At 48.5% G+C, this 18,506-nt stretch overlaps 1 protein-coding gene across 1 annotated transcript in view; it reads left to right on the top strand.

Annotated features, from left to right (window-relative positions):
- Positions 1–4,318: 4,318 nt before the first annotated feature.
- LOC147095728 (E3 ubiquitin-protein ligase TRIM39-like) overlaps positions 4,319–18,506 on the top strand; it is a 32,733-nt gene continuing 18,545 nt past the window's right edge. Inside the window, exons 1-2 of the mRNA XM_085974777.1 lie at positions 4,319–4,811; positions 12,639–12,734. Coding sequence (XP_085830903.1) covers positions 4,419–4,811; positions 12,639–12,734 — 489 coding nt within the window. The 5' untranslated portion in view covers positions 4,319–4,418. The remainder of the gene's footprint in view (positions 4,812–12,638; positions 12,735–18,506) is intronic.

The raw sequence follows: 18,506 nt of genomic DNA, 5'->3' as shown, positions 1-18,506 counted from the left end.
TCGTGCAGTTCACCAATAATATTACAGGAAATCAGACATACAACCACCCGCCGATGATCCGTCCAGCATTGATTGTAGGTCCTTGTAAGCGAAAAGACAGGCCAGGCTCCTCCTTTCTCTGACTGCAGCCTGATCCTCCTCAGCGAGATGACCAGCCAAGCCTCCTTCTGACTGCAGTGCTGATATTCTTTAGCCACCGTGCTTTATACAGCTTTCCTTACCTTTTGCAGTAAGTCAATCATTCAGAGATGATAGCAAAATACTGCAGATGTTGGAAATCCGAAATAACAACAGAAAATGCTGGAAAAACTCAGCAGGTCAGGCAACATCTGTGGAGAGAAATTTGAGTTGACGTTTCGGGTCGAACCCTTCTTCAAAACTGGAAAGAAAAGAAACTAGATCGAAGGCAGGGCTGCGATCGGACAAAAGAATAAAAGAAACAAAAAAAGTAAGAGAGATTAGAAGCTAGACGAGATGGTAATGGGCTGAGATTAGGTGTAAAGTGTACTGGCTGGGCAAGAGATCGCTGCCAGGTGTGAGAGAGAAACAAAAGGAAAGGGGGGGGTGGGAAAGGAGTGGAACAATTACAAGAAAAAATGAAATAGGGGCCGAGGTTATGATCTGAAATTGTTGAACTCGATATTGAGTCCGGAAGGCTGCAGAGTGCCTAATCGGAAGATTATTCAATCATTCAGAGATAGTGAAATGTTCCTTTAATGTTGGTCTGAGCTGTTTGAGCTGTCAAACGTTTACATTAACTCATCCTGTGTGGCTTATCCTTATCACAGCCCAAAATTGTTCATTCACTCCTAAAGTTTACAAAAGTGGCAGAGAAACCACTTGGTTGGGTTCATGAGTTACCTCGTATTCTGCATTCCAAAACTTCAAAGGTTTGACTTCTCACCTTTAACCTCTGAAAAGCCATCAGAGACAATGGCCCAGAAATTTGGGTCGGGGGCTTCCCGCGGGTGCAAGCCCCTGACCTGCACTTACCTAGTGCACCGGCCGTTGAGCCTGCATGGGATTCTGATCCTGGGCCTCCTCCAACTGCCGGCGCGCAGTGCTTGCATATCCCAGGGGTGCAGTTAGTTCGATGCGTCCCCTGGGATCACGTGGGCCATGGAGAGCCAATGGTAGCAGGGAATGTTTCATTCATAAGTTTGACAGGAAGACCTGTCAAATCTATAAATACTATAAGCCCCAAAACATCACTAAAACCTCAAATAAATTTTTAAAAAATCACATTTTTAAAATAAACTATAAATTACATGAAATAACTATTTTAAACAATAATTTAAATTTTTGAAAAAATTAATTACATTTTCTAACGGGGCTAAAAATAAACTTACCTTTAAAGTATTTAAAAATAATAAACCTATGGAAAAAATGTTTTAATTTTAATTAATTCACCACTTACCTTGTTAAAAGCAGGCCTTATGACTGCTTTTTACATGTCTAAATTCTGCAGACTTACCTTCCCGGAGAAACCTGAAAAAAAATCGTAAGTTCAACGCGCACGCGCTGCCTCTCCCGCGCATGCGTTCCACCACTGAACCCCTTCTTTCAGGGGAACGGAAGTGCCGGTTTCCCGCGCATGTGCAGTGCATGCACGAAACCGGCACTTCCGTTGGGCCTACGTGTGAGTACCCCGTGCGTACTCACCCGTGGAGACCCGAATTTCTGGGCCACGATGTCTACAATACTAAGGGGGTTTGTTTATCTCTGTTATCACTACCCCCTGCAGCCACAACCATCATTCCTGTCTTATCAGTGAAAGACTGCTTGTTACATTCACCAATTTTATTTAATTTTGTAAAACCTTTTTGCCTGACAAAGCATTTCAAGAAATATTAAAAATTAAGGGTCTGTATATACTTTCTACACTCTCTTCTTCTTCTTCTTAGGCAGTCCCTCGGAACTGAGGATGACTTGTTTCCACACTAAAAATGAGTTCTCAGGTGACTGATGAGTCCAGTGCGGGACCTGCAGTCTCTGTCACAGGTGGGGCAGACGGTGGTTGAAGGGGCGGGTGGGTGGGGTGCTTGGGTTCACATGCGCTCCTTGCGCTGCCTGCGCTTGGCTTCCGCTTGCTCCCGGCGAACAGACTCGAGGTGTTCAGCGCTTTCCTGGATGCTTCTCCTCCACTTTGTGCGGTCTTGGGCCAGGGATTCCCAGGTGTCGGTGGGGATGTTGCACTTTTTCAAGGAGGCTTTGAGGGTGTCCTTGAAACATTTCCGCTGCCCACCTGGGGCTCTCTTGCCGAGTCGGAGCGCCGAGTGGAGAGCTTGATTTGGGAGTCTCGTATCGAGCATGCAGACGATGAGGCCGGTCCATCGGAGCTGATCGAGCGCGGTCAGAGCTTCGATACTCTCTGTCTACCCTATCAGTCCCCTTAATATCTTGGAAACTTCAATCAAATCAGCCCCGACACGACTAAATTCCAGGGAATACAACCCTAATTTGTGTAATCTCTCCTCGTAATTTAACCCTTGGAGTCCAGGTATCATTCTGGTAAACCTATGCTGCACTCCCTCCAAGGCCAATATATCCTTCCCAAGGTGTGGCGGCCAGAACTGAACACAATACTCGTGGCCTAACCAGGGAAAGGTGAACTTTCACCCCCATGTGCTGCATCAGTCATCATTTATATTTAACCCGGTGCCGATATCAAGCAAACCCTGGTCAGATAGAGCACGGGTGACATCGAGGCTATCGCTCCTTCTGTTGTGTGCCTCAGACTCAACCTCTGACCACTGCAACTTTTACATGCTCCATACTGTTAAGTCCGTGAATGATTGAGACACGGACTAGCAGGAGAGAAAACAAACAGATCTTTACTGGTGAAAGGCATAAACGAAACTAAACAACAGAGGCTCTCTAGCGCCTTTTATACAGGGGTGGTCACTGCCAGTACTGCAGCCTGAGACCAGTTATTCTCTTAAAGGTACATACACAACACATACCAGCTATCATTCTGACTTCTCCTTGTTAGATGCAAAGCATACAACTCAATGTAATGATGGGGATAGATTTTTGTCATTACTGACTGGGCGTGATGCAGTGCCCTGGGTGGAGCTTAGAGAGGCGATCTCACGGCGGGAAATCACCAGTGGGAGCGGAATGGACAGGCTGATGGAGACTGAATAGAAAGGGGAGAGAGAGGTAAAACAGTTTGGGGGTGAAACTGGATATGGAAGGGGACCAGAATTTAAGAATTAGGAGCAGTAGTGGTCCATATGGCCCCTCGAGCCTGCTCCGCAGTTCAATAAGATCACGGCCGATCTTTGACCTCAACTCCACTTTCAGCCAGAATCTGAACCCCGGGAGAATCGCATTTTGCTGCCAGTTGTACCACACGCCCGATATTCAGGTCTCTTGAAATCAATGGAGTCGCACACACCCTCCCGACTGGGACATATTATCGGCCGTTCCTTCATCGTTGCTGGGTCAAAATCCTGGAACTCCCTCCCTAACAGCGCTGTGTGAGCACCTTCACCACACGGACTGCAGCGGTTCAAGAAGGCGGCTCACCACCACCTTCTCAAGGGCAACAGGGGATGGGCAATAAATGCCGGCCTTGCCAGCGACGCCCACGTCCCTGGAGCCAAAAATCCAGTCCCAACGTCCTACGCCTCCGGATAATGGCCCAGATATTCCGATCCCTACGGGTGGGTACGCACTGTGTACTCACCCGTAGGGACTTCGGAAATGCCGGTTTCAGGCATGCACTGAAAACCGGCATATCCGATCTGTCAAGAAAGCTCTTGACAGATCCTCCGGCTGCCCTGGAGAAGGGCCTCTGCGGGGGGAGAGTTCTGCTTTCTGGAGACCCCCCGCCCGCAGAAAACCCTTAGAAATCTTACACCTGGTAAAAGCAGAGGCGTAAGGCCTGCTTTTACCAGGATAAGAGTTGAAAAAAAGTGAAAAAAAAATTTTCACTGACTTATCATTCAGAAATACTTTAAAAAAAGGTAAGTTTATTTTTAGCCCTGTAAAAAACTTCAATTAGTTTTTTCAAAAAATTAAATTGTTGTTTAAATATTTAATTTATTGTAATTTCAAGTCATTTTAAAAATGTGATTTTAAAAATGTATTTAAAGTTTGACTATGTTTTTGGGGTGATCTCCATTGATATATTTGATAGGTTTTCCTGTCAAGTGTATGAAGGGAGATTCCCTTCTTTGAGGCCTGCGATCGGAAAATACGGGCCATTGTTGGTGTGATCTTGAAGCCACACTGGGGGGAATATTTAACACCTCTGCTCTTTTTCTACAAGGCTTGTAAATCGCCCTTTCTGAGAAACCGGGCGGTGGCCGCAATCTGCAGGGCGCTTGTTAAGTAAGAGAGGGGCAGGCTCCGCCCCACAACAACACTTCCTGACTTTGGACAAAATCGAAAGTTAGCAAAGCGCTGGCCAAATGGCCGCGGCCAATCCAGTGCAAAGCATGATGAACGAAACAATCTGTTCAATCTGTCTGGACTTTTACCGGAACCCAGTGACAACACCGTGCGGGCACAACTTCTGCAGGTCGTGCATTCAGCAGAGCTGGGAGCAAGTGAGGGCAACCTTCCCCTGTCCTTGGTGTAAGGAGGAATTTCGTCAGCGGAGTGTGAAGCCCAACAAATCCCTGTCGAGAAGGGCGGCGAAGGCTCGGAAACGCCTTCCCGGTCTCGCAGAGGGAGCCTCGCCTAGTCAGCTCCAGTGCATAGCACCGACTGAGCAAGCGGTGCTTCAGGTCGTCTCACCGACATCTGCTGATCGCAGAGGCCACCCGAGCAGTTCAGTGAAGGAGGTCGCTGCCCTGTACAAGGTAGGGTGGAAGTCAGGAAGGAAAGAAAGAAAAGAGAGAAAGAAAGGAAGGAGAGAAAAATAGAAAGAAATGAGAGAGGAAAGGAAATAAAAGAGAGAGAGAGAGAAAGAACTTGGCTGAGAAATTGGTCTCCGGCGGTGGCACAGAGCGGGCGCTATTGGATTGGCCGCCCGTTATACGCAGCGCCTGACTGCAATGGAATTAAATCTCAGGCGCTGCGTAGAACGGGCGGCCGATCCGATAGCGCCCGTTCTGCGCCAGCGCCCCAGACGAGCTTCCAGGACGTCCCAAAGCGCATTAGAGCCAATGAAGTACACTTTGAAGTGCAGTCTCCGTTATATAATGTAACAGAAGTTCTCGGTGTAAACATAGGTTTTATCGTGAAGGATTAAAGTCAAAATACAACCGTGTAACCGTCCAGTTACATATGCCAGTGAATAGGCTTCAGTCAGTTTTTTAAAATTTGTTTATGGGATGTGGGCGTCGCTGGTGAGGCCAGCATTTATTGCCCAGCCCTAGTTGCCCTTGAGAAGGTGGTGGTGAGCCACCTTCTTGAACCGCTGCAGTCCGTGTGGTGAAGGTACTCCCACAGTGCTGTTAGGGAGGGAGTTCCAGGATTTTGACCCAGTGACGATGAAGGAACGGCCGATATACTTCTAAGTCAGGATGGTGTGTGTGACTTGGAGGGGAACTTGGAGATGGTGGTGTTCCCATGCGCCTGCTGCCCTTGTCCTTCTAGGTGGAAGAGGTTGCGGGTTTGGGAGGTGCTGCCGAAGAAGCCTTGGCGAGTTGCTGCAGTGCATCTTGCAGCTGTTGGAAATTTGGGCATCTTTTGAGTGAGCTGGAACAAGGGTTGCTCTCATGTTCAAGTGTGCATTTAAAACATAATAAATAGTAGCAGGAGTCGGCCATTCAGCCCTTCGAGCCTTCTCCGCCATTTAATAAGATCATGGCTGATCTTCTGTCTCAACTCCATCTACCCGCCCAATCCCCATATCCCTTAATTCCCATAGTGCCTGAAAAATCTATCGATCTCGCTCTTGAATATACTCAACGACTGAGCCTCCACAGCCTTCTGGGGTAGAGAATTCCAAAGATTCACCACCCTCTGAGTGAAGAAATTTCTCCTCATCTCAGTCCTGAATGGCCGACCCCTTTACCCCTGAGATTGTGACCCCTAGCTTGCACCACAACAGTGGCATTGGTGTGGAGCAGTTTCTGTTAAAGTCATAGTGTAAATCTGGAGCGAAACCAGACCTTCGGGCGGGGCACATAATGGACGGTCAATTCGATATCGTCCATCATATGCTCACGGCCAAAGTTCAAATTGAGGTTACACCACATTGAACGGGTGCGGTGCGGTGTAGGCTCTGGCATCCTTGTCCTTGTTTACCTGTAATCAGTCACTGGAGGCGCTCTCCTCTCTGCAGTTCAATGGGACAGGATGTTGCTCGTCTTAAAGTGGGAATATAGTCAGCTGCGGTGCCGATGCACAGACAGTAATGATACTTGTTGTCTTCAACAAACTTCTCTTTGTTCTCTTGAGTATTAACAAATCCAGTCTTCTGGTTATAATTATGTTATTCTTCGGCTTCAGCATAAAAAGCATATTTACAAGTGGAGTACAGTCACAGAGGGAGCACGTGGACCTAGGCACGGGGCTATCTCCGTGGTTCTGAACCAAGGAAAAAGCTTCCATCTATACACAGTTTTCTTGCTGTGCGCAAATTGGCTGCCGCGTTTCCCACATTACAACAGTGACTACACTTCCAAAGGTACTTCATTGGCTGTAAAGCACTTTGAGACGTCTGGTGGTTATAAAAGGTGCTATATAAATGCAAGTCTTTCTTTCTTTCTTATCAAACTGGAGCTGTCATTGCCTAACATGGTAGCCCCTGCATCGTCCAGAGAGACAAGTCTGCATCTTCCTCAACACAACGTTAGAAGCACACTAAAACACCGTGCTGTGTAGGCGTAAACCGCTCGTCTCCGGACTTTTCTTATCCTAACATAATATTTCTAATCTAAACATTCTGTTCTATTCAAGGCAGGTTGGTTGCAAACACCAGCTGTTGCTAAGTGAAATCTGTCTCTCTCTCCAATGATACTGATGCGCGATCAATTACTCATAAAAGACGGAGAGTTAGGAGAGTAACTAAAGGCTTTTATTAGCAAAGAACATAGCATGCCTCTCGTGGTTGACTGGGTTCCAAGAAGGCAGGGGGCTGCAGGTCAATCACCTTTATACCTGGGCCTGTGGGTGGAGCCAGCCGAGACATGTTGAGGCATGCATAGGTACAACAGTGTGCAACAACAACAACAACAGTGAATAACAATAACAGTGGTTTACCACATTCACCCCTTGTTTAAAATTGAGTCCGGCAGGGTGAAGTGTACTAAAGGTTCATGTAAGTAAGTCTATCAGGTGGCCCTGTATGCCGTCCTGATCGTCGTGGTGGCGGCGGTGATGGTGCAGCATCCAACGTTGAATCTGGCATCTCATTGAGTGGTTGGGTGGTCAATGACGGGTCCTGGGGCTGCGGCATGCCGTCTAGCGGGGTTGGGTTGTGGGTAGTGGTGGATGGCAATGGTAGTGTTTCAGGGGCACCCAAAGGTGCGAGATCTCGTGTGGGGGCTGTGTCCTCCCGCCCATCCGGGTACGCTACGTAAGCGTACTGGGGGTAGGCGTGGGTAGTGGTGGGTGGCGAGGGAGGTGTTTCGGGAGCACCCGAAGGTGCGAGGTCTCATATGGAGACTGTGTCCTCCCGCCCGTCCGGGTACACCACGTAAGCATACTGAGGGTTGGCATGGAGGAGGCTCACCCTCTCGACCAGGGGGTCCGTCTTATGGGACCTCACGTGCTTCCGCAGTAGGACGGGTCCTGGAGAAGTCAGCCATGTCGGTAACGAGATCCCCGACGTGGACTTCCTGGGGAAGGAGAACATTCTCTCGTGAGGGGTAGCATTGGTGGCTGTACAGAGCAGTGACCGAATGGAATGGAGCGCCGCAGGGAGGACTTCCTGCCAGCGAGAGGTCGGAAGGCCCTTAGATTTCAAGTTTAAAAGGACTGCCTTCCAGACCGTCGCATTCTCCCTTTCCACCTGGCCATTCCCCCGGGGGTTGTAGCTGGTGGTCCTGCTTGTAGCGATACCTCTCGAGAGCAGGTACTGCTGGAGTTCGTCGCTCATAAAGGATGAGCCCCTGTCGCTATGAATATAGCTAGGGAAACCGAACAAGGCGAAGAGGTCATTCAGACATTTAATGACCGTGGTACTGGTCATGTCTGAGCAAGGGATGGCAAACAGGAAACGGGAGCACTCATCAATTATGTTGAGGAAGTACACATTGCGGTCGGAGGAGGGGAGGGGCCCTTTAAAATCGATGCTCAGCCATTCAAAGGGGCGCGTGGCTTTGATCAGGCTTGCTCTGTCTGGCCTATAAAAATGCGGTTTGCACTCGGCACAGATTTGGCAGTTCCTGGTCATGGTCCTGACCTCCTCAATGGAGTAGGGCAGGTTACGGGATTTGATGAAGTGAAAAAACCTGGTGACCCCCGGGTGGCAGAGGCCATTGTGGAGGGTCTTCAGTCTATCGACCTGCGCGTTGGCGCATGTACCACGTGATAGGGCATCTGGGGGCTCATTGAGTTTCCCGGGCCGGTACAAGATATCGTAATTGTAGGTGGAGAGTTCGATTCTCCACCTCAAGATCTTGTCGTTCTTGATTTTGCCCCTCTGCTTATTATTAAACATAAAAGCTACTGAACGCTGGTCAGTGAGCAGGGTAAATCGTTTTCCGGCCAGGTAATGCCTCCAATGTCGCACAGCTTCCACAATGGCCTGGGCCTCCTTTTCGACAGAGGAGTGTCGAATCTCGGGGCCCTGGAGGGTCCTTGAGAAAAAGGCCACGGGTCTCCCCGCCTGGTTAAGGGTTGCAGCTAGGGCAAAGTCGGATGCGTCGCTCTCCACTTGGAAAGGGATGGACTCATCCACTGCGTGCATTGTGGCCTTCGCAATATCTCCTTTTATGAGAGTGAAGGCTGCACAGGCCTCTGCTGTCAGGGGGAAGGAGGCGGACTTGATGAGGGGTCTGGCTTTGTCCGCATAGTTGGGCACCCACTGAGCATAGTACAAGAAAAACCCTAGGCATCTCTTCAGTGCTTTTTGGCAGTGGGGGAGGGGGAGCTCCATAAGGGGGCGCATCCTGTCGGGGTCGGGGCCGATGACTCCGTTCTCCACTACACAGCCAAGAATGGCAAGGCGCTTGGTACGAAACATACATTTGTCCTTGTTGTATGTTAGGTTCAGCCGCTGGGCCGTACGGAGGAATTTCTCTAGATTAACATCATGGTCCTGCTGGTCGCGGCCGCAGATGGTGACGTTGTCTAGATAGGGGAAAGTGGCCTGGAGCGCGTTCTGGTCAACCATCCGGTCCATCTCCCGTTGGAAGACTGAAACCCCGTTGGTGACGCCGAAGGGAACTCTGAGGAAGTGGTAGAAACGACCGTCAGCTTCAAAAGCTGTGTACTGGCGGTCCTCAGCCCTGATGGGGAGCTGGTGGTATGCCGACTTCAGATCAATCGTCGAGAACACCCGGTATTGTGCTATCTGATTGACCATGTCAGATATGTGGGGGAGTGGGTATGCATCTAGCTGGGTGTAGCGATTGATCGTCTGGCTGTAGTCAATAACTAGGCGCTGTTTTTCGCCAGTCTTCACTACCACCACTTGTGCTCGCCATGGGCTGGTGCTACTTTCAATAATCCCTTCCTTCAGGAGTCTTGCTACCTCGGATTTAATGAAGCTCCTATCCCCGGCACTGTAACACCTGCTTTTGGTAGCGATGGGCTTACAGTCGCGGGTGAGGTTAGCGAACAAGGAGGGGGGGGGACTTTAAGGGTGGAGAGGCTGCTAATGGTGTGCGGCGGGCGATTTAAAAGCTGCTGGCTGCAGACTGTGAGTGGGGGGAGGGGTCCGTCGTACGCTAATGTGACACTCTTAAGGTGGCACTGAAAATCCAACCCCAGTAGAACGGCAGCGCAAAGATGGGGCAGGACCAGGAGTTTAAAATGTTTGTATTCTGTGCCCCTTACTGAAAGGGTCACTACACAGTAGCCACCGACGTCCGCTGACTGGGCTTTGGAAGCCAAAGAGATCCGATGTCGCGTCGGCAGGACCAGGAGAGAGTAACTGCGCACCGTGTCGGGGTGGATAAAGCTTTCCGTTCTCCCGCTGTCAAAAAGGCAGATAGTGGCGCGGCCATTTACCGTAATGTCCATCATGGACCTGGACAGTTGATGAGGGAGAGATTGGTCCAGCGTCACGGAGGCCAGCGTATGGTCGAGTGAGTCGATGTGGTCGTCAGATGAGGCGGTGGTTGAGTCCGGGTCCCCCGTGGTTGAAGTTGGAGACGTCCGAGATGGCGGACAAAATGGCGGCGCCCATGGTCCCGATCCCCACGCGGCTGGGGGAGCCCAAGATGGCGGACAAGATGGCTGCCCCCACGGTTCGCACGCGGCGCTGCTGGCGTTAGCGGTTTTACCTTTGCAGGCGCTGACATAGTGTCCTTCCTTCCCGCAGCCGGAGCAGGTAGCGTTTCTCGCCGGGCAGCGTGCTCTGGGGTGTTTTGCCTGGCCACAAAAATAACATTTCTGTGCCTTGGACATTGCAGGAGCAGTTGAAGGTGGCGGTCCCATGACCCAAGGTTGTGGCGTCCACGTTGCGGAGCGGTTAGGGGAGAAGGCGTCCATATTCCTGTGGGCCGCGTCGAGCGAGAGCGCGAGGGACACTGCCTTTCTCAGGTCCATTTCTCCCTTTTCCAACAGTCTCTGCCGGGAGTAGTCGGACCTTAGACCCGCAACGAAAGCATCTCGGATCAGTCCCTCCGTGTGTGCTGCGGCTGATACTTCTTTGCAATCGCAGTCTCGGCCGAGTATCCGTAGTGCCCGTAGGAAGGCCTCCACCGATTCCCCGGGCTGCTGTCTGTGGGATCTTAAGAGGTGCTTGGCATAGACCGTATTTACCGGGCATGCGTATTGCCCTTTTAGCAGATCGATAGCCGCCGCGTAGGTCGTCGCGTCCTGGATTATTGTATAAACTTGGTGGCTCACCTTTGAGGCCAGGATTTCCAACTTGTTTTCGTCCAGGGTCACAGTTGAGGCTTGCAGGTAGGCCTCGAAGCAACGCAGCCAATGCGCGAATTTGGTAGCCGAACCCGCTTCTTGGGGGTCTAGGTCCAGGCATGTTGGTCTGAGGGCTCGCAGCAGCTCCTGTTGCTCAGCGTTTGGTGCAGCAGCCTGCTGTTCAGCGTTTGGTGCAGCAGCCTGCTGTTCAGCGTTTGTCGACATTTTGTTTTTGCTAATAAAATTGATGCGCTATCAATTACTCATAAAAGACGGAGAGTTAGGAGAGTAACTAAAGGCTTTTATTAGCAAAGAACATAGCATGCCTCTCGTGGTTGACTGGGTTCCAAGAAGGCAGGGGGCTGCAGGTCAATCACCTTTATACCTGGGCCTGTGGGTGGAGCCAGCCGAGACATGTTGAGGCATGCATAGGTACAACAGTGTGTAACAACAACAACAACAGTGAATAACAATAACAGTGGTTTACCACAGATACCAACTGCATTTTCCCCCCTATATCGAATGAACTAAACATGAGCACCTTTCAGAAGCTGAATTAACTGAATTCCAGATGCCAACAGCTCTCTCTCTCTCTCTCTCCCAAGGCTTCAAATTTAAAATTCTCATCCTCATGTTAACATTTATTCATAGCCTCACTCTTCTGTATCTGAGTAACCTCCACTAGCCCGACAAGCCCCAAAACTCCAAACTTTCTGTTCCTCTGATGGGCAGCCTTGGCTCAGTGGCGGCAGTCGGCTCTGAGCAGAAAGTCAGAAGTTCAAACACCTCTCCCGATTTTCCTTATAGATTACACCTCTCCTGATTTTCCTTATACATTACACCTCTCCCGATTTTCCTTATACATTACACCTCTCCTGATTTTCCTTATACATTACACCTCTCCCGATTTTCCTTATACATTACACCTCTCCCGATTTTCCTTATACATTACACCTCTCCTGATTTTCCTTATACATTACACCTCTCCTGATTTTCCTTATAAATTGCACCTCTCCTGATTTTCCTTACACACTACACCTCTCCTGATTTTCCTTATACACTACACCTCTCCTGATTTTCCTTATACATTACACCTCTCCCGATTTTCCTTGTAGACTACGCCTCTCCCGATTTTCCTTACACACTACACCTCTCCTGATTTTCCTTACACACTACGCCTCTCCCGATTTTCCTTACACACTACGCCTCTCCTGTTTTTCCTTATACACTACGCCTCTCCTGATTTTCCTTATACACTACACCTCTCCTGATTTTCCTTATACACTACACCTCTCCTGATTTTCCTTATACACTACACCTCTCCTGATTTTCCTTATACACTACACCTCTCCTGATTTTCCTTATACACTACACCTCTCCTGATTTTCCTTATACACTACACCTCTCCTGATTTTCCTTATACACTACACCTCTCCTGATTTTCCTTATACACTACACCTCTCCTGATTTTCCTTATACACTACACCTCTCCTGATTTTCCTTATACACTACACCTCTCCTGATTTTCCTTATACACTACACCTCTCCCGATTGATCGTTCTTTTCATTGAAGTCAATGTAATTGAGTACCTCTCCGTGTGGTATGACGGGTGCCAGCTTTGATTCCGCCTGTTCTTCCGTCCCCGCACATGTCCAGTTTCACCCCCACCCCAAACTCTTGTTTCATTGCTTTCATTTTGTTTCAGGAAAAGTTGCAAAATGAACTGGATTCTCTTCAGCGGCAGAAGGATTACCTTTCCAAATGCCAAGGTGAAGAAGAAGCAAACCGCGCGGAACTGAAGGTGAGATGTGTGACTATCCAGCGGGGGGGTGAAACTTAGGCGGAATCGCATTGGTCACCCGTTATAGCCCCGCCCCATATTCATTTCCATGGACTTCAGAAGCACTGAATAACGGGGGTGTCATATATTGGGCAGCAAGATCGATTCCATCTGTTTTGTGTCCCGCACAAGTCCAATTTCAATCCCCAATATTGCCAACACATTAGCAAGGAAAGGAAAAGATTCCTATAATGTAATATGTATTTGAATTATTGAATTGGAAGGCAAAGGTGCCACACAAGAGGCTATTGAACAAAATTAGGGCTCATGGGATTGGGGGTAATACTAGCATGGATTGAGGATTGGTTAACGAACAGAAAACAGAGAGTAGGAATAAACGGGTCATTTTTGGGTTGGCAGGCTCTAACTAGTGGGATACTGCAAGGATCAGTGCTCGGGCCTCAACTATTCACAATCTATATCAATGATTTGGATGAGGGGACCAAATGTAATATATCCAAGTTTGCTGATGATACAAAGCTGGGTGGGAATGTAAGTTGTGAGGAAGATGCAAGGAGGCTTCAAGGGGATATAGACAGGCTAAGTGAGTGAGCAAGAACATGGCAAATGGAATATAATGTGGAGAACTGTGAAGTTATCCACTTTGGTGAGAAAAATAGAAAAGCAGAGTATTTTTTAAATGGTGAGAGATTGGAAAATGTTGGTGTTCAGAGGGACCTGGGTGTCCTTGTACACGAATCACTGAAAGTTAACATGCAGGTACAGCAAGCAATTAGGAAAGCAAATGGTATGTTGGCCTTTATTACAAGAGAATTTGAGTATAAGAGTAAAGACATCTTACTGTAATTATATAGGGCCCTGGTGAGACCACACCTGGAGTATTGTGTACAGTTTTGGTCTCCTTACCTAAGGAAGGATATACTTGCCATAGAGGGAGTGCAACAAAGGTTCACCAGACTGGTTCCTGGGATGGGGGGATTGTCCTATGAGGAGAGATTGAGTAGACTAGGCCTATATTCTCTAGAGTTTAGAAGAATGAGAGGTGATCTCATTGAAACATATAAAATTCTTACAGGGCTTGACAGGGTAGATGCAGGGAGGATGTTTCCCCTGGCTGGGGAGTCGAGAACCAGGGGTCACAGTCTCAGAATAAGGGGTCGGCCGTTTAGGACTGAGATGAGGAGAAATTTCTTCACTCAGAGGGTGGTGAATCTTTGGAATTCTCTACCCCAGAGGGCTGTGGAGGCTCAGTCATTGAGTATATTCAAGACAGAGATCGATAGATTTTTGGACTCTAGGGGAATGGAGGGATATGGGGATAGTGCAGGAAAGTGGAGATGAGGTAGAAGATCAGCCATGATCTGATTGAATGGTGGAGCAGGCTCGAGGGGCCGAATGGCCGACTCTTACTCCTAGCTCTTATGTTCTTATGTGTGGAGGGGGAGAACTTTTTTCTCAGTGAAGTACACCTAGCATCCATTGCTAATTATAACACACAGCGATCCCATAGATCTCAGAGTGATTCCTAATGATCTCACTCATGAAGCTTTGTGGAAAGTATATTTGTGTCATACAGGTAGACTATCCTTTATCCGAACTTCCGAAAACTTCTGAAAACCGAAAGTTTTTTCATTCAGCGTAAGTCGTGCGCACGACATGACCCGAGTGACGCAAAACATGACAGGAGTGGTCCTCCGGGGCCCAGAACAAGAATTCCTGCAGATTGTCGACACGCCGGCCTTCGCTCTCGATGTTAAGTGTGACTGAGGGAGCTCTGCCTTTCCCTGTGAGCAGGGCAGAGGGTCACAGAGTTCCCTCCTGGGTAGGAGATTGCAGGCCGAGCCGGGCAGTGTGAAGGAGGTACCGGGAGAGTGAACCCAACAATACAGCGGCCCATCCGATAGCTGCAGCGGCCCGTCCGATATAATCTTTTCTCCCCCCCCCCCCCCCCCCGCCTCCGACCTGATTTGTGGGCCAGCTTAGCGTAGGAGTCAGCCGATATCCGGCTTTCCCACAACTGGCGGCGGCAGTCGAGCCCCAGACCCCCACTAAATCAAGGAATTCAGAGAAGTAGGAAGGGGAATGAGACACGGAACAGTCGCAAGAGGTAGCCTGAACTTTTAAAATTTATATTAAATTCAAATACTAATTACCAAATTAATTTAATGTTCAGAGTTTCCCAGTCTGAAATAATACCTTCTGAAATCCGAAAATTTCCGAAAACCGAAACACAGCTGGTCCCAAGGTTTTCGGATAAGGGATAGTCAACCAGTAGTCAGTACCACGCTCATCCGCCTTTAGTTTGTATTGTCGCTACATCTGTGTTCTATACTTAGAGTACAGTGTACAGTTCTGGTCGCCATATTATAAAAAGGATATAGAAGCACCAGAGAAGGTGCAAAAAAGATTTACATCGATGATACCAGAACTGCAAGTTTATACCTATCAGGAAAGGATGAACAGGCTGGGGCTCTTTTCTCTTGAATAGTGAAAGCTGAGGGGTGACCTGATAGAGGTCTTTAAAATTATGAAAGGTTTTAATGGAGTGGGTACGGAGAGAATGTTTCCACTTGTGGGGAAGAGCATAACTAGAGGCCATCAATATAAGATAGTCACCAAGAAATCCAATAGGGAATTCAGAAGAAACATCTTTACCCAGAGAGTGGTGAGAATGTGGAACTCGCTACCACAGGGAGTGGTTGAGGCGAATAGTATAGATGCATTTAAGGGAAAGCTGGCCAAGCATATGAGGGAGAAGGGAATAGAGGGTTATGCTGATAGATTTAGATGAGGAAAGACGGGAGGAGGTTCGAGTGGAGCTTAAACACCGGCATGGACTGGTTGGGCCGAATGGCCTGTTTCGGTGCCGTATATCCTCTGTAATTTTATCTGGTGCACGAAGTGTCTATCGCACTTCAAAAGTACCAGCATCCCATCACACTTTCGCCTGATCGACTCCAATATCATATTCAATCAGAGCAAGAAATCACAACAGTTGAGCGAATCTTTGCGTCAACTACGATGAAACGCCAGCAAGCGTCAAATGCGCCCAATGAGCCGACAGCAGGCAGCGCGGAGCCAACCAATCAAATTATGGAACTGAATATTGGGCAGGGTGTGTAACGCACTACCACCCGTAGTGTGCTGTCGCCCAAGACAAATATCTACCCCCTGCATATAACTCTACTGAGGAGGTTAGAGCCAAACACGTTTACAATATAAACACCAGATCTTTGGGGGTGAGGGAATAAAACAGTTACTGGCACTTCAAGCAAGTGTTAAAAAGCGGAAGGTAAACAATGCTACAATATAACTGTGGGGGTTCTGTACATTTCAGTCATCATCTTCTTCTTCTTAGGCAGTCCCTCGGAACCGAGGATGACTTGCTTCCACATTAAAAATGAGTTCTCAGGTGACTGATGAGTCCAATGCGGGACCTACAGTCTCTGTCACAGGTGGGGCAGACGGTGGTTGAAGGGGCGGGTGGGTGGGGTGCTTGGGTTGACGTGTGCTCCTTCCGCTGTTTGCGCTTGGCTTCCGCTTGCTCCCGGCGAAGAGACTTGAGGTGTTCGGCGCCTTCCCGGATGCTTCTCCTCCACTTTGTGCGGTCTTGGGCCAGGGATTCCCAGGTGTCGGTGGGGATGTTGCACTTTTTCAAGGAGGCTTTGAGGGTGTCCTTGAAGCATTTCCTCTGCCCACCTGGGGCCCTCTTGCTGTGTCGGAGCTCCGAGTAGAGCGCTTGTTTTGGGAGTCTCGTATCGGGCATGCGGACAATGTGACCCATCCATCGGAGCTGATCGAGCGTGGTCAGAGCTTCAATGCTGGGGATGTTGGCCTGAGCGAGAATACTGACGTTGGTGCGCCTATCCTGCCAATGGATTTGCAGGATCTTGCGGAGGCAGCGTTGGTGGTACCTCTCCGGTGCTTTGAGGTGCCTGCTGGACATTTCAGTGCCAGTAAGGTGTCTAATATTTGACCTCTTGTCATAGAATCTCACAGCACCGAAGCAGGCCATTCGGCCCATCGTGCCTGTGGTGGCTCTTTGTTAGAGCTATCCAGTTAGTCCCACTGCCCTGCTCTTTCCCCAGAGCCCTGCACCTTTTTTTTTCTTTTCAAGTATTTATCCAATTCCCTTCTGAAAGTTATTATTGAATCTGCTTCCATCGCCCTTTCAGGCAGCGCATTCCAGATCACAACAACTCGCTGCATTTAAAAAAACATTCTCATCTCCCCTCTGGTTCTTTTGCCAATCACCTTAAATCTGTGTCCTCTGATCACCGACCCTCCTGCCAGTGGAAACAGTTTCTCCTTATTTACTCTATCAAAACCCTTCATGATTTTGAACACCTCTATTAAATCTTCCCTTAACTGTCTCTGCTCTAAGGAGAACAATCCCAGCTCCTCCAGTCTCTTCCACGTAACTGAAGTCCCTCAACCCTGGTACCATTCTAGTAAATCTCCTCTGCACCCTCTCCCAGGCCTGGACATCCTAAAGTGTGGTGCCCAGAATTGGACACAATACTCCAGCTGAGGTCTAACCACTGGTTAATAAAGGTTTAGCATAACTTCCTTGCTTTTGTACTCTATTCCTCTAGTTATAAAGCCCAGGATCCTCTATGCCTTTTAACTGCTTTCTCAACTTGCCCTGCCACCTTCAAAGATTGGTGTAAATGCACCCCCCAGGTCTCTCTGTTCCTCCACCCCCTTTAAAATTGTACCATTTAGTTCATACTGTAACATTTGCATATTGATTTATCATTGGCCCGTAGGCATCTGTAAGGAATACCTATTATATTCACATGTGATCACATACTGAGTTGTCATTGGCCTGCAGGCATCTGTAAGGACTGCCTATTGTTTAGAAGACCCAGGGGTCCTGACTCCATCTTGTCCAGACGGTGCTGCTGTTTGATTGAGAAAGCTTACAGACCTGATGCTTCATTAAAAGAGTTTAAACTGTAATACTCCGTTGTCCTGCAATCTATTATTTTTGTACAAAGTGTGCAAAACAAGACATGGTGTCAGAACAGGGATTTGAAATGGACATCGTTGGAGCTCCCTTACCCCGAATGAATTGGGAACCTTTGAACTTACCTAGAGAATGGAGCAAGTTCAAGCAACACGTGGAGTTGATGTTTTCGGGTCCGTTGAAAAGCAAGGGGGAGGAAGAAAGATGCAGCTACCTACTCTTGTGGATCGGAGAAAAAGGGAGAGACATTTTTAACACATGGTCTCTCACCGCAGATGAAGCAAAGGTACTGAAAAGTTATTTTGACCGTTTTGAAGCATATGTGATGCCCAAGACAAATACGATATTCGCTAGGTACAAGTTTCAGGAGAAAGTACAAGGAGCTAGTGAGTCATTTGAACAGTTCGTGACTGAGTTAAAACTGCTGGTAAAAGACTGTGCATATGCAGATAAAGATGAGATGGTCAGAGACCGCATCGTGTTTGGAATACATTCAGCTAAAGTGAGAGAGAAACGTTTGAATGTTGGGTCCAGGCTAACGCTGGACAAAGCTATGGACATAGCTAGATCGCACGAGATAGCCCAAGCACAGTTGAAAACCATAACCGGCGCCACGAGCAGCTCGAGTGAACAGACAGTGCACGCAGTTAATAGACACACACCAAAGAACACTGCCCAGAGAGCGTGTTTCAGAACAGAAAGAACAGCGAGAGTTCTAAAAATGGGCGACACAGACATAAAACGCTTCAAAAACTGTGGATATTGTGGAAACAACTGGCATGGAGAAAAGGAGTGCTGCCCTG

The sequence above is a fragment of the Somniosus microcephalus genome, unplaced genomic scaffold (genome assembly GCF_052327205.1).
Source record: "Somniosus microcephalus isolate GS21.2 unplaced genomic scaffold, FLI_Smic_1.0 unresolved_chr1, whole genome shotgun sequence".
NCBI classification, from domain to species: Eukaryota; Metazoa; Chordata; class Chondrichthyes; order Squaliformes; family Somniosidae; genus Somniosus; species Somniosus microcephalus.
This window is presented reverse-complemented; position numbering and strand designations above follow the sequence as displayed.